This window comes from Siniperca chuatsi, linkage group LG3 (genome assembly GCF_020085105.1).
Source record: "Siniperca chuatsi isolate FFG_IHB_CAS linkage group LG3, ASM2008510v1, whole genome shotgun sequence".
NCBI lineage: Eukaryota > Metazoa > Chordata > Actinopteri > Centrarchiformes > Sinipercidae > Siniperca > Siniperca chuatsi.
The window spans coordinates 31515035-31536934 of record NC_058044.1 but is presented as its reverse complement, the minus strand read 5'-3'; the positions used below and the strand labels follow the sequence as shown (position 1 = coordinate 31536934).

The window sequence follows — 21900 nt, the reverse complement described above, 5'->3', positions numbered from 1 at the left end:
AGAAGGAGAGAGGAAAGAGGTGCATCATGGGAAGTCCCCCGGCAGTCTAGGCTTATAGCAGCATAACTAAGGGATGGTTCAGGACTCACCCAAGCCAGCCCTAACTATAAGCTTTATCAAAGAGGAAAGTCTTAAGCCTACTCTTAAATGTGGAGATGGTGTCTGCCTCCCGAACCCAAACTGGGACCTGATTCCACAGGAGAGGAGCTTGATAACTGAAGCCTCTGGCTCCCATTCATATGATGTTGCCTGACCAATAAGAGCTTTGTAGGTGAGGAGAAGGATTTTAAATTCTATTCTGGATTTTACAGGGAGCCAGTCCAGAGAAGCTAAAATTGGAGAAATATGATCCATTTTCGTAGTTCTTGTCTGTACACTTGCCGCAGCATTCTGGATCAACTGGAGAGTCTTAAGGGACTTATTCGTGCAGCCTGATAATAAGGAATTGCAATAGTCCAGCCTAGAAGTACCAAATGCATGAACTAGTTTTTCGGCATTATTTTGCGACATGATGTGCCTGATTTTTGCAATGTTACATAGGTGAAAGGCAGTCCTTGAAGTTTGTTTTATGTGAGAGTTAAAGGATAAATTCTAATCAAAGTTCCTTACGGTGTTGCTGGAGGCCAGGGCAATGCCATCCAGAGTAACTATATCTTTAGATAATGTGTTAATAAGGTGGATAAGGTGTTAGGGGCCAAGTACAATAACTTCAGTGAGTCAGAGTTTAACATCAGAAAATTGCAGGTCATCCAGGTTTTTAGGTCCTTAAGGCATGCTTAAAGTTTAGCTAACTGGTTAGTTTCATCTGGCTTGATCGATAGATATAACTGGGTATCATCTGCATAACAATGAAAGTTTATGGAGTGTTGGAGTGTTTCCTAAAGGAAGCATATATAAGATGCAGATGTTGAAGCCTCTTCAGGAAGTAGAGCCGGCGCTGGCCCTTCTTGTAGAGGGCCCATGTATTTCCAGCCCACTCTAGCCAGTTGTCCAGGTGCACTCTGAGGTATTTATGGGAGTGAACCACCTTAACATCCTCCCCCTGGATGGATGGATAGAGGGGTCAGAGGAGGCTTAGTCCACAATTAGCACCTTTGTCTTGCTTATGTTCTCCAGCACACGGTTTAGTCTGCACCACCCGACAAAGTGATCCACCAAGCCTCTGTATTCCTCCTCCTGTTGTCCATTAATACACCCCACAATGGCAGAGTCATCAGTGAACCTCTGCAGATGGCATGACCCCGTGTTGTAGCTGAAGTTAGAGGTGTATAAAGTGTTGACTCCGCATGACTCTGTGTTGCTCATCATAGTTCCTGAAATGCAATTCTTACAAACTGTGGACTGCCGTTCAGGTAATCTGTTATCCAGGAAACAAGTGGAGTAAATGATGTCGTTGTCCACTCCAGTGTTCTCCTGGTAGGCAAATTTCCTTTCTGGTAGGCCCTTCCTTGGGTACCAAGACCAGGTATGATGACTTCCACAGTGTGGGGACCTTTTCCAGGCTCAGGCTAAGGTTGAAGATGTACTGCAGGACTCCACACAGCTGCACAGCACATGTCTTGAGCACCGCCGTGCTTTGCAGACCCTGGGGACAGTGAGCAAACCTGTCCCCGATGATCTAAAAGCTCTGGATGGCTCATAGCAGAGCAGCATATCAGAGTTGTAATTTGGCCCCAAACCATTCAGTGCTGTGTAAGTCATTGAAATCAATTCTTTGATGCTTAGGAAGCCAGTGCAAAGCTCTGAGAACTGTTGTGATGTGTTTTTGTTTTAGTGACGACTCGGGCAGCAGTGTTCTGAATAAGCTGCAGCTGATGGATTTATTTTTTACAGAGACTATAAAGACACAGCCTACTAAAAACAAAAGCATGAACAAGTTTCTGAGACTTTAGTCCTTTAAGTCTTGCTATATTTTTAAGGTGGTGGTAGGCTGACTTTGTAATTCTGTTGATGTGGGTTTTGAAATTTAGTAGGATATTTGTTTTCCAGAATGTGAGCTAGTGGGAGCATATAGATGTTGAATAGAACTGGACCAAGAATGGACCCTTAGGAAACTCCACGTCATTGCTGTTTGTTCAGATTTGTAATTACCAATTGACACAAAATAGTCTTTATCCTGCAGATTTAAACCAGTTAAGGGTGGTGAGTCCCACCTAGTTTTCCAGTCTGTCCAGTAATATCTTGTGGTCAGCTGTGTCAAACGCAGATTCAGCAGTACCAAAACAGAGACTTCTCCATTCTCTGTATTTAAATAGATGTCATTTAAGACTTTCATGAGAGCAGTCTATTGAGGTGTCTAATTTGTTCTTTTTTTAAAAGAGGCTTGATCACGGCTGTTTTCAGTGTTTTGGGGAAATAGCCTGAAAGAAGAGAGGTATTGACTATTGTGTGATGCCATGCAATTAAAAACATTCTTTAGAAAGCTTGTGGGAAGAATATCAAGGCAGGAGAAGGACAGACTCAGATGTAACACAATCTCCTCCAGGGCGTTATGGTTGATTGTGTCATGCAGACTGAATTGGTTTTAAGAGTAAGCATGGATGACATAGACCCTTTACCTGATACAGAGGCACTGACAGGTCGTCAGTGATTTTTTAAATTTTGTCTGTACAGAAGGAAGCAAAGTTGTTGGGGGTGTTCAAGGGGCCTCTTCTAGGTATCCTTTGACCTGGATGACTGAGAATCTTCACAGACACACACACTCCAGTATTTGGAGCAAGTAGCTTGTGAATAATTTGGTGTACACATACAGCTGTTATTTCATTTGTCATATACATAACTGACTTTCATAGCAGTGTTACTACCTTCTTGGACAAAAAGTACAGATCTCAATTGTAGAGTTGTAGTTATTTTTAACAATGACATATGTTGAAAGCTCAACCCAATTAGATTTGATAAAGGATTCGGATTGGATAAGCAGTTTCAATACTGGACTCAGTTTTGTTAAAATGCTGTAGAACCCAAACCCTACCTGGTATGTACTGAAAAATGCCAGCAATACTGAAAGGGTTGTATTTCTGATTTACCTGCAGTGCTATCCGTTTACCCCTGTACGCTACAGTAAAAAGACAAGTATCCTAATTTAACTAATCATGTTTTGCATGTGTTTGTGTGTGTAGGTCTTTCTACTCTTCAGGTAATACTGGACACTGCAGCAGAGAAAAAATGGGTCGTCACAGCGATAAATGTAGGAAACTTGAAAGATGAGAGGAAAGACGAAGCCTACCGCTCCCTATTTCAGGTATTGATAGTCTGTTAATACACAGCACTGCACCCTGTTAGTACACACACCATGCATTTTTAGAAATACCAAGATACACAAAAACAGATATTATGGTCAAAAGGTCATCTCTCGCCCACTATCATGCTAGAAAACAATTAGAATTAATTAACTGGACATGTATGCATATGTACACATGTACACAACAGCTACATATCAGTTCCTGTCTAGGAAATGATTACGATACTATGGGATCTGTGAAATAAAGCGTTACCAGTACGTTGTGCAGTGAGGCGAAGGATTTCTCAATTTTCGGTTTCTGTGATTTTAGGGAGGTCTATATTGGTGCATTTACCTACCAATTAAAGTACGGTAACCCTGAGAGCTCAATGCACTGCAACTTAAGAAAACACATGCAAATAGACCAAACACAAGCAAATTAAGAAAACATCTTCATCAATTTGACATCACATGTGCAGCATTTAGAAAACACGCTGCAAACACAGAAAACACAACCAAATACACAAACGTGCTGCAAATACAGAAACGCGCTGCAAGTAGCACAGACGACAACGGAAACTATTTCCAGAGGACACTCAAAAGTGATGAACACGGCTGGGACACGCTTGTTGTTGCCAAGGTTTGTGACTCATGAAGTTATTGAAGTCGGTCCGTGTCGGTCATTTTTCATCCTCACAAATATGTTTTTAAGCATGACAGTTATCCTGTGATGCAGCACTTTATGTATACGGTTGTGTTTTCTGTATTTGCTGGGTTTTTCTGTATTTGCTCGTGTTTTGTCTATTTGCATGTGTTTTCCTAAGTTGCAGTGCGTTGAGCTCTCAGGGCCACCGTATTAAAGTGACAAAAATCGCACAAAAACTTGGGTACAGCTTCCACAGTTTGTCATTGACCTAGCCTATGATGATGAGCAGTGTGCAGCTGGATGACACCAAAATACCAAACTGGTGTAGGTGAGGAAAAAACCTCACTGTGCCTCATGAAAATACCACTTGGTGTAAATGGTAAATGGACTGTACTTATATAGCGCCTTTCTAGTCTTTCTGACTACTCAAAGCGCTTCAACTACATACTGTACTTGTGTACAGTACAGAGCTACATTACAGAGCTACATTTCACGTGGCAGGCCTGCACAACATTATGGGCTTTGATGTTGAATACTGTAAAATACTTCTGTTTTTTAGGACCTGGAGATCCGTAAGGAGAGACGTATCATCCTGGACTGTGAACAAGACAAAGTCAAAGACATCATGGAACAGGTTGATTCCAGTCTTGTCACTACTACTACTACTACTACTTCCACCACTAATATAAGTAATAATATCCATCCATAACCAAGAAAGCTTCTTCTACCCCTTCAGTATGCTACAGATCCCTCCTTTGCTGTATATTATATCAATGTCAAATATGATACCATTTCCAGATGTCCTCTTAGGTCATCTGGCACAGACCTTAAGGTTGCTGGAATACTCTGCCAGATTGCATTATATGGCATTTAAAAGCAAGCTTAAAATCTTTCATACATTTGTTTAGCTTTGTTTTTGTTGTAGTTGTCTTTATAAATACCTGTTTGTCAGCGTCTGTACACCATACTTTTACTGTGCTTCCTTTTCCTTGAAGCACAATGTATTTCTCTGCAATGGAATGTGCTTTCATACTGTATAAGAAGACAGGAAGAGGGTTGGGTTCTTGTTGCTGGTTTCATTTTGAATCTGGTTCTAGGTTGATAAAACTTACTTCGCTAAGTCCTGCGGCTAACAATCACATAGAATCTCTATCTCTCTTCACTCCTTTTTGTTAACAATGAGCAATGTACAAAATATCCACGTAGCCAGCTTAATATACTTTCAGTTCAGCCTGTTTCCAAACTGTGACCCAAGGTCATTTGTTTATGATTTTGAGTGGACTGCGTATTTTTACAGTTTCAAAAGACCAACAAAGTAGTGAGTCATGCATATCATATATATAATTTAGGAGTATCAGTTTCCCAAATCTAAATCGGGACCCCCAGTATTTGAAGCAAGTAGCTTACGAAAGAAGAAGGTGTGAAAAAGTAAGTAGGCTCAAAAAGATTTGGATTTGATAAGCGGATTTGGTCCTGGATTCAGATTTGCTAAAATGCTATCAGGCCCAAATCTTAGGTCAGAATCAGTGGGTCGAGCCTTTGCTCAGACTTCAAGAAGGCCAAGCACACTGAACTTAAGTCAGAGTGTTCCTCTCTGCAACCTGCAGTGACATCAAGACAAACCCTCTCATCCACTGGGAGAAGCTCTATTCATCAACCAGCTGGAGGCTCGTGAGTATTCCCACCACTGGTGGAGGAAGTATTCAGATCCTTTACTTAAATAAAAGTATGAATACTCTGTTAGAAAAACTTAAGTAAAAGTCCTGTTTTGAAAATGTTACTTAAGTAAAAGTATGTAATTATAATCAGCAAAATAAGTATTAAAAGTACTCAATGCAGTAAAATGTCCCCTGTGACTATTATACTATTATATATTATATCATTAGATTATTTTCACTCATGCATTAATTTAAAAGCAGGATTTTACGTTGTAGCTGGTTGAGGTGGAGCTCATTTTGAACTATTTTGTATTGGACTGCAGCTAATGATTATTTTCAGTATGGATTAATCGATTGTTTGGTTTGTAAAAATTCTGAAAATAGTGAGAAATGCTGTCACAATGACCCAGAGCTCAAAGTGACGACTTCACAATGTTTGTGTTGTCCAACCAACAGTCCAAAGCTCAATATTGTTAACAAAACATTACATATATTAAAGTCATTCAAAGGAAAAGGTGAAGCTGGAACCATTAAATATTTTTACATGAAAAATGACTTCATTTGAGTTGTAGTTTTATAAACTGTTGGGCAGTTTAATTTATAACAAAACATATTTTATAAACTCTTTGTTTTTAATGCAAAAATCTTAATTTGAAAATTAGCTAGTAACTAAACCTCAAATTTGTACTTACAGTACTTTGTTACATTCCTCTGCTGATTGCCACAACTCCTGAGTAGGAGACAAACCAACCTATAAACCTAACCTATAAAGGAGTGTTGGTCCCCAGATAATGCTGTGCATAGAAGTGAGTCCATCCATAGCTTTTTGGTATTTGTCATATTTGCACAGCAGCTCTGGCTCCTTCCCCATGGGAGAATGTCCTATGAACTGCAAGAACCACCCCCCAGCCTTCAAGAATGAGCCCTAATAAATTGCCCAAATAAGTTAGAACAAAAAAAAAAAAAAAAAAGCCAGTCAGTTGTGTCAGCAGGCCGACACAGAACACGGAGGTAAGTGCAGTGACGAGGGAGTTTATTGCAACAATATGCTGAACAGAGGTAGAGCAAAAACAATGTGGGCAGGAGCTAGGAATGTCTATAGAGGAGTAGTCTGTTCTGTACACTGGAGAGAGAGAGAGAGAGAGAGAGAGAGAGAGAGAGAGACAGAGACACACACACACACACACACACACACACAGGTGGCAGGTGTGTGTAATCAGTATTCAGGTGAGTGAGATCTGCTGATTGCGGTGGGTGGAGCTGGTGGTGTCTGTGTTGGCTCCCTGACAAGTTGCCACAATTTTTTGAGTTCATAAACTATAGTAAAGTGTGAGGTAATCAGAGCTTAAATATTTGGAGTGTTGCTTGTACTTTTTGATTACAGTTAAATGAAAGTACTGATTAAGCCAACTCAGATATTTTCAGTATGTGCAATTCAAAAATATGAAATTAACAGAACTGAATAATTAGTATAAAAACACAGTATTTCATGTTTAATAAACTCAATATTTATTAGTTGCTTTGTCAATCGTTTTAAAATTACCATAACTCAAAAACATTGACTTCATGAAACTCAAAATCATTTACCTCAAAACTGAGTACTACTAACTTAACACATCAAATTAGAAGTACAAGTCAATATTTTTTTCTATTCAAAAGTTGTGTATAGAAACTTTTTTTGCCCATGCTCTTAGACTTTTAGCAGACTGAAACAAATATTTGAAAGACAGAAAAAAATAATTAAAGAGAAAATAAACAAACAATTGCAAAGGAACACTTTTTGTATTTTGTATTTTAACAATGTTAAAATGTAAAATTATTGCATTAACAAGTACATAGACAGTGTGTACTTTGGGCCACGTGGCTGAAAGCCTGTGGAGTAGAGCAGCAACTTTAACACAAACAGTTGAACAGTAGTAGTCAACACTGATTTTTCAGAATCCACTAATCCTTTTCAGATCTTGAGTTCTACACATGTATCATCAAGTCTTTCTTGAGTCTGCAGCCTGGGTGACAGTTTACAGTGTTCCAGACCAAGCAACATTTTCTGAGTGAATTCAAAAGTGTAGGTCAGTCTTTTAGGATAGCTGAGATGTAGTGTGTAGATCAGTCCAAACATTACAAGGAAGGCATCAGCAAGTCTGGGGAGGTTGACCACCACATCACCTTTAAGGACGACAGAGATTTTCAATGAGGGGGTAGCAGGCAGCCAGTGCCCTCCCCGTATATAAGCCCTCTCAGCTCGTCTGCCTTTTCATTCAGCCACCCTGGTTTCGGACTTTCCCAAGCTTTTTGTCACCTTCTGGTGTTGCGGTGCTTTTTCTTCTCACCAGATCTCTTTTTCATGAGCATCATAGTTGATGCCAAGCTGTGCCTTAGCTGTGTCGCGTCCATGCCCCTCTGGGACGCCCACCAGTCTTTCTTCCTCTGCCCGGGTTGTCACCACCTGGAAGAGGCTGACTCCTGCATCGTCTGTCTCTTGCTCCCCAGGAAGGAGCTCAAGTGGTGGCTGCATTTCTTCTGGCCCTCCCACCCTGCTGCTGGCCCGGCACCAGTGGCAGAGGTGGACAAGGTCCCAGTGAAGTCCTGGGTGGACTAGGAGGAGGAGGAGCTGCACCGCTATCCGCAGGACGACATGCATGGCCTGTTTGCCTCAGCTGCTGGGAGGATGGACATCCTCCTACCACCCCAGCCGATCGCTTGCCCTGAACAGTGGCAGGACCATGTGTGCCACTCAGATGGGACAGAGGGCTTTCTGGCTCGGCCTCTCCTCCCTTAAGGACCGGGAGCAGCACCTCCACCTCTCCACCGAGCGGCTGTTCGGTCCAAACATCAGGGCCATGACTGAGCATCTGGAGGAAGCCAAGAAGGCATCAGGGCAGCTGGCTCCATACCTCCATCCTCAGCAGGCGCAGCAGCCACAGTCTCAGCCCCAGTTGCAGCACCTGCAGCAGCATCACCCATAGCCACCACCCCAGGGAGAGACCCAGCAAGAGAGATAGCAGCCAGTCTCCCCGGCCGCCATCTCCGCCTCCCCACTTGCCCAGGCCTGTGGCGGGGGTCCTTGGGCTGCTTTTCTTCTGCCCCCAGCTGGAGGCAGTACCAGCATCCCTACGCTAATAAGTTGCCAATAAAGGTCGTAAACTTTACTTGGTCTCTGAGCATCTCTTTCCTGCCACTACACCTTCTGACACGCAGGCTGTTTGAGACATTAGCGAGCCTGACCAAGCAAGCCATGCACGTCCCAGGTAGAGATTGGGTCCCCCTCTCTGGGTGTGAGCGATAATCATACCACTACACTCCCGGTCGACTCTGTCGACCCTGAGGTTAACACTGTTAGCCAGGTTGTTAACATTCTTAGTGATACTACCTGTTAGCAATGTGGTTAGTACGGTTAGCCATACTCTTAGCACTGTTAGCAAAGCAGCTGAGCTTTGCCATCAACCATTACAAGAGCGCCCTGCTACCAAGGTCTATCAGTGGAGCATGCAGGGGTGATACTGCAGCTGGCCTGCTGCTTGAGGTCTTTGGCTTCTGTGTTGGTGGTGAGTGTCATGTCGCTCCTCAGGATAATGTCAGCAGCCCATCCGGTGGTGCGGCTGGTGCTGCTGCACATGAGAAACCTTCAGCGTTGATTTGCACGGTTCTGGTTACATCCGAGACAGGACAAACGCATCCCTGCACGGGTACTGCGATATGTGGAGTTTTGGGACTCACCTGGTCATTGAGGGAGTGCAACTAGGGTGCATCCCCATTATGTTCCCATCACATTCCGGGATCTCTCAATACAGGGGCAGACTTGGTAGGAGTGGGGTATTTCTTCAGACATAGCAGTGCAGATCTGGCAGCAGTTCAAGTGGCCGGTGGCTGACCTAATCACAAACAGAGAAAACGTACAGTGTCCCCTCTGGTTTTCTCTGAGGGTGACCAATGCCCCTCCATTGGGGGTGGACGCACTAGCCATTCAACCTAGCCATCCGACCTGCTGTATGCCTTCCCTGCGATGCGGCTGATGATGCCACAGTTTCACAGGATTTGGATGCAGTGCCTATCCGTGCTAGAACTTGGCACAACTAGTGGTGGCAGACCAGTGGCCAATACTGGACGTGCTCATGGCTTAGCGTCAAGCAAGGGGCTCCATCCCAGAATCGGGTACAATTCTGGGACATTGCCTCATGGTCTGGAGGCTGAGCTACCTAAGTCTCCTGGCTGCAGTTGTTGCCACGACTCAGAATGCACGTGCTCCCTCCACCTCGAGAGCTTACTCATGGTGAAGATGTAACTCCAGTTTTATGAGTACTTGCGGCGCACTCTAACTACAAGAGTAAGTCTGTGTATTAAAAATGGGGGGAACTTCCGAACAAATATTTAAACAACTCTTAATTTTATATTGAATACTTACAATCAATACAATGGCGCTGACATTGACGAAAATAAAGAAGAATGCAGAAACACGTCGAAAACAGTCTGCCTGCAGGTCAGCAGGTCCTCTCTCCTCTGTCAGGAAAGTAATTGCCCGCAAAAATACAAAATAAAAGCATGTAGACATTTCCGATGGAGACGATTTTGTTGTGGATTTATAAAAAATTCATTAGTTAACATTATAATGTGAAAACTGTTAATTTCTTAAATGCAGCATATATATTGATTTTGCCTATTTTGTGTAGCAACATATATCGATTCAATAATTCTACTAACAGTATCTTATTCACATGTGCTATTGATTTATTCTGTCAAAATAGGAAAAAAATTATGTTGAAAGAGTTTTAAGTAACTATGAATTTACAGTGTATCTGTTTCTGGAAGGGCTCTTTTTGATCTGGAAACACCATTTGTCTGACCTGAGACCGTTTTGCAAGTTTCACTGCTCACCTCCACCATGATAAAGTTGCAATTCAAGAAGGGGATAGTAGCAGAAAGCTCATTTCCTTTCAAAACGACCAGTTTTACTGGACTGTACTGATACCTTCAAAAGCTTTAGCCAATGACACAAAACTCCTCTTCTTCTGTTGTAAACATGGCAGCCTCCACGACAGAGGTACTCATGATTCTGAAATTCTTTAATCCATTTAATCATCTGCACATTTGCAGCTGATTTTGTAGGTCAGAGTTGTTGTCATATACAGGGAAATCCAGATGTCTTTTTCTCCAACTCTTCCAGCTCTGTCTGGGGATCCAGAGGTTTTCCTGTGCTAGATAGTTTCATTTACACTCAGCCACATATATACATCTCTCTTTGCCAGATCACAAATCTGATTACAATCCGTCTTTGTTTTTCCGGGCTACATGCAAATCAACGTCGGCCCTGCTCCAGTCCAGAGGGAGGTGGTAATGCAACATGAAGCTGTTTGATAACTGCCAAAAACGCCAGAAGAACTTCTGCACTCTAGTAGATTAGTTCCAATAATAGTTTCATCAATCAATCAGTCACACTCTATTTATATAGCACCTTTCAGACAAATAAAATGCAATTCAAAGTGGATTTTACAACATTTAGGAATTGGATGAAAAAAAAATGGATTTAGAGACTAATACACACCAAAACAATCAACAACTAAGTTAAATGAATAAGACAACAATAAAAGATGTATAGTTAAGTTAATAAAAAATCAATAATAAAAGTTAAATATTAATCAAATCAAAATAGATAAATAGATAACAATGACAAAATACGTATAAATAATAAAACCATAAAATTATAAATATACTACGTAAAAGCCAGACTAAATAGATGGGTTTTTAGTTTACGTTTAAAAATATCAGTGTTTTCAGCTGCTCTCAGATCCTCTGGAAGGCTGTTCCAGTGGCTTGGAGTGTTGTGGCTGAACGTAGAATCTCCCAAAAAAAAATTCTGCTTTGTGTCTGCTAAAAGAAAAGAACCAGAGGATCTGAGGGGCCTTCCTGGTTCATAAACTAAAAGCATTTCTGAGAGGTAGTCTGGTGCAAGGCCATGAAGTGCCTTATAAACTAATAAAAGAATTTTAAAATCAAAAAACTAACAGGTAACCAATGTAAAGACTTTTAAATAGGTGTAATGTGTGCTCTCCTTTTGGTCTTAGTCAGCACTCGTGCAGCAGAGTTTTGAATTAATTGTAGCTGATTTATTGTATTCTTTGGTAGACCAGAAAGGAGAGCATTACAGTAGTCTAGCCTGCTAGTTATAAAAGCGTGCATCAGTCTCACTGTGTTGCTCAGAGAGAGAAATGGCAACACAGTGAAATGTTTTTGTGACACCCCACACATGTGCCTTGAAAATCACAGTCAAAAATCACTCTTAGAGTTCTTGCTTCATGGCTTGGGTTGAGTCCTGGTGTGTTTAGTTTTGAGGCAAGTTTCTCTTTCTGAGCCATTGCACCAATGATCGGTACTTTGTTTTATCCTGGCTGAGCTGTAAAACATTCTGTGACATCCAGGCCTTTGTGTCTTCTGATGACAGTGGGCCTGACTCACTTTAACTGTATTTTAGATATAGTCACGTAGAGCTGAGTGTCCTGCTGCCCAGGGGTAGCATGTACAAATTAAAAAGTAACGGCCCTAAAATTGATGCTTGTGGCACCTCACAGGTAACCTCGTAGTGTTTGGAAGAGTGGTCATGTATAGATATAAAACATTTTCTTCTGTAAAGATATGAGTTAAACCAGTTAAAAACAATTCCAGTCAGGCCAACATGCTCACTTAATCTATTTAAAAGAAGTTTAGCTAGCGTTAACTAACAACTATTCATAAACTAACACAAACACTTTAATAAAGCATATTTATGAACTACAAGCAAGACAAAAGTTTGATCATCTTCACGGGCTGTAACTCACACTGCTCCCTCAGGCATACATATCAATGCTCTTGCACCCACACAGATCATTCAGTGGTTGAACTGATCAGAAATCAGATAAACGACACAGCAGTTCGGTACTCCTTGTATTTCATTGTATGTAAAGAAATAGTTGGAGCTGTGTTTCATTGTTGCTTTAATAAGACAATGGCTACTTTCAGTGTAATTTTAGTGAACTTTAGCTGCCATTATCACAAGAGACATATAATGGATGTATTAAAAAAATCAGACAGTGAGTGGCTATTTCCACAGACTGCATACTGTCATAGTTACACTATTGGAGGAGTAAAGATTGTGTATGCATCTTGGAGAGACGGATGCTTTTCAACATCTGGCTAGAATGCATACACCTCCGGGGTGGTTTGAGGACTCAGATTTCAATGCTTGAATGCTTCTTAGATGCATTTACACTTAGCTTTTTTGAGATCAGAAATGCCCATGACACATGAAGTGACTAAATGTTAATGGAGATGAAGATTCTGTGTAGTGTTCATTTCAAGTAGGTGAACAGTCTAGGAATCATAACCCTATTTTATTAATAGTCCCCCAAGTTTAAGGACAATGCAGCAGGACAAGGACCCTAAATATACAGCCAAAGCAGGGAGTTTTTGAGAGCCAAACATGGAAATGCTTTTGAGTGGTCAAGTCATCAACTTGACCTCAACTGAGCTTGTCTTTCACTCCCTTAGGAAAATGAGCAAAAACTGAAGGTGAATACAGTATAGGTCTGGAATGGGAAGAAACTATGTGACTGGTGACTTCAGACAGTCAATGCAAAGGATTTTCAACCTATGATTACTTTATTTTAATTTTGTCCACTTTTGGATTGAGGTACTATGAATAAGAAAGGCTATATTCCTTCATGGTTGATCTAATGTGTAACTAAACACTTTCTGAAATTCAGAAATTACACTCCATAATCAGTGTTTGATTTCACATCCAATACAATGGAATATGACACAGCAAATATTTACTCAGTGCAATGTACATCTGTGACACTTGTTTCTATCATTTTATTTTTTTTATTCACTCCGAAAAGCTTGTAACCATAGGTGAGAGTTTGGTATGCCGATCAACTGATGAAAGATTCACTTTCAGGCTCAGCATCCTTTTTTGTGGCTGATACAGCTGCTGCGTTGCTCTGCCTGTTTATGTTGTGTACTTACTACCCTCCTTAATCCTCAACAAGATTTCATGATACCCTTCAGTAGGGACAGACTTGAAGGTACTGACCCTTGTTCCTTTCACACTCAGCTGCTAACCAAGGAAGTGTACACTGGTTGTCACTACCTGATGTGGCCAACATAATTCCATATGTAAAAAGCAGACAGAACCTCACACTGAAGTCTTGCTAAAATAGATGCAAAGCATAAACCTTGGTTGCGTCCAGCACCCACAAGAATGAAAATCAAGAACAAAGACATCAATCTCTCTCCAACAATAAGCAGACCAAATAGTTTAGCAGTGTTCTGCATTATGTAGTTTAAGTTGTTGCTGATTCTACAGCATGTTGATGGCTCATGTATTTACCAAGTTAATGCCTGATGCCACTAAGTGTGTTAACTAACAGGTTTGTTTTTTTCCTAGCTTTTACTTTGATAATTGCTGCTAACAAATGCCACCACAACCACTCCCTCCTTATTCTTAGAAATGTGACATTAGATGGCCAGTGTCCCTATCCAGTGAAAACCACGTATCTCCAAAATTTGTGATTTTGCATTTTTCTAATAAACTGAAGGATCAAGTGCTCCTTTATAGGTTGACAACATTTTTCAATTTCTTAAGATAAATAATCCATTTAAAATCCCATGGAATTATTTTATGTACTTTTAAGCTGAAAACAGTTTTGTAGCTCTTGAAAAGTAGACCATTTGGCGATACATGGTTTTCACAGGACAGCTATGGTAGACTGGCAAATGTTTAAAAAACACAGCAATGCATTTGATTGTCATGACAGTCTTTATTAATTTGTTCTTGTTTATTATTGACACAGTTTATACTCTTTTCCCATCAGGTGATCACTATAGGGAGGCATGTGAAGGGATACCACTATATCATCGCTAACTTGGTGAGTCATTGTCTGTCTCAACCTGACCAAACACTGCTTATGCATGGCTGATAAATGAAGATATGGTTACAAGGCCAGATAATGTTTAAAGCACTTTGTTAGATCAGGTGTCAAATAGCAGATTTACAGTCATCAACCTGCTGGCTGGTTGAGAAAACAGTCACATCCAAACAAGCTGCAACAGGAGGGCAGGTAATTAGGTAGGCATAGGGTGTCAGGTAGCTAACAGGGGCACAGAATTACAAACTGATAATAGGCTGGCAGAAATAGCTGTAACCCATAATGCTCAAAAGCAACACAGATAATCTGGCAATGATGATTGCTGGCTGACTGCTGTATATACAGTAGAGCAGTGGTCCCTGAGTGGGTTGTGGTCCAAAATTTCTAAGTCTGAGTGGATTGTGAGCAGGTGGGTCAGCTTCATAAAAAAAAAGTAACTTTAATGTGTAGTGAATTGAAGTGTAGTGAAAGATCCATTCTGTTTCACATGGATAAGAAACCTATTTTTCCTGCTAATTTTCTATTCACAGGGTTGCTTTGTTGGTTGTTCTGTAGTTGATCTGCCTCTGTTTGACCAAGTAGAAGGGCACACACACGGCTAAGCAAAATCAAACTGCCACTGATGGCAGGTGCGCTGTGCTGTGTTAGTAATAAACTCTGAAAAAGATGGTAGTTATGGTAATAGAAATTGTTGGCAGTGTTTTCACTAAGATATACGGTAAAACACATATACCAGTACACCCCTATACTTAAGGTATATGTAGGGTTAATATTGGTCAATTTCTGGAGGTCCGAGGCTCCATCAGATCCTGGCACAGAATAAAATATGACAAACACTTGCATAAAAAGGTAAACATAAATACAAAGTCATCAGTTGAAATGTTTTTTGGTGTTCTTATTGTTGATCTTGTTCCAGGGTTTTGTAGATGGCGACCTCTCTAAAATCCAGTATGGAGGTGCGAATGTCTCTGGGTTTCAGATAGTAGATTTTGATGATCCTGTGGTGGCAAAGTTTGACCAACGATGGGAGGCTCTGGAAGAGAAGGAGTATCCAGGAGCTGATACACGGATCAGAGTAAGATTTGCACATTCAACATTAGTTCATAGGTTAGTTTAAATTGTTTCAGGAAAGAAATATGCTCTATGAGAAGGATTCAGATTACCTGGAGCTAGTCCAAGGATCAGAATAACTTAATCATGCTAATATTGAGTTTACTCAACTCTCCATGTATTACGAGTGCTCCAGTACATAATATTTTGTTGTGTAGCACTTTGTGATATTTGCTGTAAAATTCTACACGTTTTACACATGACATGAACTACTTTTTGGACCCTATTTTTTGTGGTGGCACAACGACCAGTGCAAGCAGCACTCCGACCTTTTGGTATTTTCCTGACCTTGAAATTCACTTTGGTATTTTGGTGTCCAGCACAGGTGGGAGGAGAGGCACAAACAGCTGGTGGGTTCATTCAAATTTCATTCAAGTAGCGTAAAGCAAGTTGTTAGCATTTTGGTGGAAACTGGGTCTCAGACTTTGTGCTGAGATTAGACGTCAACCACGTCTATTTCAGGCGGAACGTACGGCCGAAATATATATTTTTTTCCTCTACGCGAGGCTACACGGCCCTGCAACAGGGATAAGCTACACAGAACAGTGTAAAAACTAGTACAGAATCAGAAATCAGAATTAGAAATACTTTATTGATCCCCGAGGGGAAACTCGGGGATCAACTTCGTTCACATCAATGCACACAGGAATAGAAGTACTAAGCAAATCAAAATATAATACACTATAATACAGCAAAGTTAAATTAGGTACAAAAGTGGATATAAAGTATTAAAGCTAAAATAAGTATCTCTACAAAAGTAGATTTACAGGTTGATAAGTATAGTACGGTGTAATACAGTGTAATAATATAAGTAAAAAGTAATAGTGCAATAAAGAGTACTGTCAAGTGTAGCAGATTAACCAGATTATTAGACAGTGGATATTGCACAGCAGTAATACACTGTAAGTATGAATAAATATCAATAAATAGGGAATATTAAACAGAGTTTATTGCACAGGAGTATTAAACAGAGAATATTGTACAATATTTCAAGTATTGCAGTGATGTTAGAGGGACATCACTGGCGCTCTGTGGTGCATTTTGGGGGGATGAGTCTTCTGCTGAAGGTACTCCTTTGTTTGACCAGCATGTCATGGAGTGGGTGGGAGACACTGTCCAAGATGGCATGTAGTTTGGCCAGCATCCTCCTCTCTGACTCCACCGACAGAGAGTCCAGCTCCACCCCCACAATGTCACTGGCCTTACGGATCAGTTTGTTGAGCCTGTTAGCATCCGCTACCCTCAGCCTGCTGCCCCAGCATGCAACAGCATGCAGGATAGCACTGGCCACCACAGACTCATTAAACATCTTCAGCATTGTCTGGCAGATGTTGAAGGACCTCAGCCTCCTCAGGAAATAGAGGCGGCTCTGGCCCTCCCTGTAAAGAGCTTGAGTGTTCTTAGCCCAGTCCAGTTTATTGTCCATGTGTACTCCCAGTTACTTGTAATCCTCTACAATGTCCACACTTACCCCCTGGATGGAAACCGGGGTCACTGGTGCCTTGGCTCTTTGTAGATCTACAACCAGCTCCTTAGACTTTGTCGCATTGAGCTGCAGATGGTTCTGCTCACACCATGAGACAAAGTTACCCACCACAGCCCTGTACTCAGTCTGATCACCACTGCTGATACATCCCACCACAGCAGATCCATCAGAAAACTTCTGAAGGTGGCAGGACTCTGTGTTGTAGCTGAAGTCTGTGGTGTAGATGGTGAAGAGGAAGGGAGAGAGGACAGTCATCTGAGAGGCCCCAGTGTTGCTGACCATGCTGTCTGACACACAGTGCTGCAGGTGCACATGCTGTGGTCTGCCACTCAGGTAGTCAACAATCCAGGACACGAGGGGGGCATCCACCTGCATGGCTGCCAGCTTCTCACCCAGCATTGCTGGCCGGATGGTGTTGAAAGCACTGGAGAAGTCAAAAAACATGATCCTCACCGTGCTTGCTGGCTTGTCAATGGTGGGTGTAGATGCAGTTCAGCAGGAAGTTGATGGCGTCCTCAACTCCCAGCCGCGGCTGGTAGGCGAACTGAAGGGGGCTGCAGCTGTTCCAGCACCAGTCTCTCCAGGGTCTTCATTATGTGGGAGGTCAGTACCACCAGTCTGTAGTCCTTGGAGCCACTGGGACGCGCCGTCTTTGGCACAGGAACGAGGGAAGATGTCTTTCTCAGAACAGGGACCCTTTGAAGACTCAGGCTCTGGTTGAAGACATGTTGAAGGACTCCACATAGCTGGGGGGCAAGGCTTTTAGCACCCCTGGGCAAACGTCATCGGAGCCTGCAGCCTTGTTTGAGTGGAGTTTCATCAGCTGTCCTCTCACCTGGTCAGCAGTCAGGCACACAGCAGAGGTTACAGGTGGGGTCTGGAGAGGGCCATTAGCCTGAGAGCCAGTTCAGGGGGAGTAGGACTCTCCCAGGAAGATTTAGGAGGGGGGAGCAGTGGACTACTAGAGTAGTCTGAGGGCAGACAGCAGCTGAGGTAGAGGGGGGATGAGCAGGAGTGTCGAATCTGTTAAAGAACAGATTAAGTTCGTTGGCCCTGTCCAAACTGCCTTCAACACCTCTGCTGCCAGTCAGCCTGAAGCCAGCGATGCTCTTCATGCCGCTCCAGACCTCTCTCATGTTGTTCTGCTGGAGTTTCCACTCCAGCTTCCTGCTGTACTTCCTGTAATAACGGTTTGTTATTTGGATAACAATAGACCATGTTAGCTGGGATAGTGCAGTCCACACAGAAGCTAATGTAGCCAGTGATGCACTCAGTAAGCCTATCAATATCCTCTCCATGAGGCTCACAGAGTGCATCCCAGTTTGTCACCTCAAAACTTCCCCGAAGTGTCTCATAGGCCTCCTCTGACCATCTCCTCACTGTCCTTGTGGTCGCAGGCTGCCTTTTAACCAGAGGCACATAGCAGGGTTTGAGGTGAACCAGGCTGTGGTCTGACCTACCCAAGGGGGGGAAGAGGGAAGAGCTCTATGCATCCTTAACGTTAGCATACAGCAGGTCCAGTGCCCTCTCCTCTCACTCGGGCGTTGAGTCTGGAGTTGTGATATGGCAGTGTGAATTGCGTTGCATGCCGATGAGGGGTTAGCAGAGGGGGGGGGGATGTTAACAGCCACAACAATGGCATGTGAGAATTCACGTGGCAGATATTATGGCCGGAGTCCCACAGCTAACAGTTCAATGTCTGGGCTATAGATACTCTGCTTGATAGTGACCAGGGTTACACCATCTGTTGTTGACCAGAACAGCAAGCCCGCTGCCTTTCCGCTTACCGCTCCCGGTGTGATCCCTGTTGGCCTGAACAGTCTGAAACAGGTAGATGGAAACGTTATGATCTGGGATATCCTGGTGTAGCCATGTCTCTGAGAAGCACATCAAGCTACACTCACGGAACTCCATCTGACTCCGGGCTAACGCCGTTAGCTCATCCATTTTATTCACCAGTGATCTCACGTTGCCCATGACGAGAGAAGGCAGACACGGCTTAAATCTCTTGTTCTTAAGTCTCTTTTGTCTGGACCCCTCTCTCTTCCCTCGCCGCTTTGTTCCACCTCTGCATCCTTGGTGTGTCCTCCTCCAGATCTCAGTGGGGACATCGGTTGTCCTGGGTGCCATGCTGCTCGGCTTCAGCGTGATCAGCTGTTCCCTGGTGTAAACAATGCAGCCAAACAGCTGTTCTGCAGCGGTGCCCTGACCGAGTAGCAGGAGAAGTTTCATGGTGAAAAAATACCCTCATTTTCTTAAAGAGTGTAGTTTCAATTACACTTACACAAAAGTTACTCAAGTTTTAAAGAAAAAGGAAAGCTAAAAGTTGGAATAAGTAAGACGACGAGACTGAGCAACAGCAACAGGCAGCATGCAAGTTGGCGCATGCGCACTCCAATGATCAGGGCCATCAGGGTACAATCTGTTTAAAAATGATTAAAATAAAAACCTCAATGCCACACGCTTTCCATTCATTGTCTATGTAGAAAGCCCTGCAATGCATTCTGGTAGCGTAGCTTTGCGTTTCAAGAGACAGGCCGTCACGTTGGCTGCTCCTCCTCCTTTAGTCTTATTTCTCACCTAAAATGTTTTCAGAAACATATTTCGGTGAACTATTTTTGTAATACAAAAAAATTTCCAGGGAGCAGACGGCCCACGAGTGAAGGCGTTCATCCAATCAGGTGCAGCCAGGAAGTCCTATTGTGTTTCAGGGAAGGAGAGCACCTGTCAATGATCTATCGTGACATCTAGTGGCACGATAAACGTCCAATGCTAGGAAGCGGCGCAACCCCATACATCCAAAAACACCTCTGTGCACACGTACCTGTGTACGTGAATCTGTGTAGCAGGTAAAAAAACCCACTCCGCCCTGCCTACGCGTTACTTTGCGTCCGTGCCTCATATATTTTCGCCGTCAGCTGCCACTTTTGTGATTTTATCAACAAGAGCAAACTAAATACTTGGAGAAAATCACAGCAATAACGGAATAATGCTTAAAATGCAAAGAAACAATTTTAATTAAACACGCCCCACCCAGTAGATGTTTAAACCATTTACTGTGATGAAAGCAGGAGCGTCGGTAAATCATTCTGCATTTATCTCTAAATTATTATGAGTCATTCTTACAGCATCTGTTGTCCACGGCTGCTTTATACTATATGAAAAGCTTCTCCTTCAGTTCATTAAATTAAATGTATGCACTGCCGTCCACTGTGTTTATCTTGATAAAGTAATGTGCTAATGGCACCAGGCTGCTACAAAGTCATCACACACACACATACACACACACGCAGACGGGTCCGTTATAACTTGATATTCAGCCTGTTTATGCGGGAGACATTGGATTACCGGGGCTCATTAATCCTCTTTTAAAAACCCAAAATTCAGCAGTTCATGTTTTATTCTAGGAATGCGTTACGAAGCAAACTGTGCCTTGTCATATTTTAAGATATGATGTAACTATTTACAACGTAAAATACAGTAGAATTATGACTGAAATAGCATCAGATTGATGTGATCATATGCTTCACCAAACTATTTTTTAAAACTTATTTGTTTCTATCATGATTGTATTAATTAAGTGTTAAACAAACCACACCATCTGCCTTTGGCTGCAGATTTGTGGTGCTGTGTGTTCACGTTGTGCTGCTCTGCACCATCCAGATTCTTAATTTGTTGAGCTTTTGTTGTCATGAGTCCCATTTGACTGGCACAGCTGGTTCAGAGCAATAAGAGCAGTGATGTGACTGGCTGAGAGCATATTTAATAATTACCACACCCTCCGTTCTATATTCTTCACCCAGCCCTTTTGCACTTTGCGCTGCTGCACTTACATGAACCAAAATAGCAGGTGTGCTTGGAGACGCCCACACAGTGCGTGTGCCCAAGAACTACCGTTTTGAGCTTGTCGTTGTGCTCGCAAGATTAAACTAGGGCCCTTTATGGAAAATGTACGATCTTGACTTGAATTTTGTGGGTCTGACTTTTGTTTGGCCATTCAGCAAGTTTTTGTCATAATGAGCTGCCAGAGAGACAGATGCAGTTTAACAGGTCACGGTACCCACAGTGAGTGATGGCTTCACTGAATTGAACCAAAGGTCCTCATACATCCTACAAGAACCACACAGCAGGCAGCACATGATGTGCCAACATGTCTATTTCAGCCCAACCTTGACATATGGGCTTATTAAGGTAATAATGATTTTTGCCAATGTTTCTGTGCCTTTCAGTATACTTCAGCCCTCACCTATGATGCCGTCCATGTGATGACTGAGGCGTTCCGCTTCCTTCACAAGCAGAGAATAGACATGAGTCGTCGTGGCAACAGTGGGGACTGTCTGGCCAATCCAGCAGTGCCCTGGGCACAGGGGGTGGAGATTGAACGTGCCCTCAAACAGGTAACCAAGGATTAGACCCTCCTTACTACGAAGAGAGACAGACTGACCCAGTTATATTAAAGCTGATAATAGTTAGTGGTTAGTCTTTATGAGGGTGACTATGGGTAAAGCTGAAAACAGAGACTGCGTTGCTGTTGGAAAGCTCAGACATCCAGGATGTAAGGCCGCGTTCAGACCGTCTAGAGTGAACGCAGCCCTCTCGTTCATTTCAGTGGGACCACTGCGTTGGCGCCAGTTGGTGCCAATGCAGAGGGCTCTGGCAAAAAAAATTCTCACTCAAATTCAGAGGCCGAGGAGGGGGGATAGGCCGAGACAACTGCAGCGTTAAATCAAGTTTTTAACACATTGCTCTGTGGAGCTATGCAAGATGTGTCTACTCCATAGCTGGTTCAGCAGAGCTTCACTTTATGTGAGTGATATGCATTTATTTTAAGTACTCAGTTTCCATTTTGTGACACTTTACAACTTTACTTCACCATTTTAGAG

At 42.5% G+C, this 21900-nt stretch overlaps 1 protein-coding gene across 9 annotated transcripts in view; it reads left to right on the top strand.

The window, feature by feature from the left end:
• LOC122873249 (glutamate receptor 2-like) overlaps window positions 1-21900 on the top strand; it is a 150195-nt gene that overhangs the window by 35522 nt on the left and 92773 nt on the right. For all 9 annotated transcript variants that reach the window (XR_006377388.1, XR_006377387.1, XM_044189706.1 and 6 more), the window contains exons 4-8: window positions 3120-3241; window positions 4426-4500; window positions 14368-14421; window positions 15338-15496; window positions 21247-21414. Coding sequence is in view for 7 of the 9 variants with exons in the window: in XM_044189706.1 (XP_044045641.1) it covers window positions 3120-3241; window positions 4426-4500; window positions 14368-14421; window positions 15338-15496; window positions 21247-21414 (578 nt within the window). In the remaining 2 variants the exon portion in view is untranslated. The remainder of the gene's footprint in view (window positions 1-3119; window positions 3242-4425; window positions 4501-14367; window positions 14422-15337; window positions 15497-21246; window positions 21415-21900) is intronic.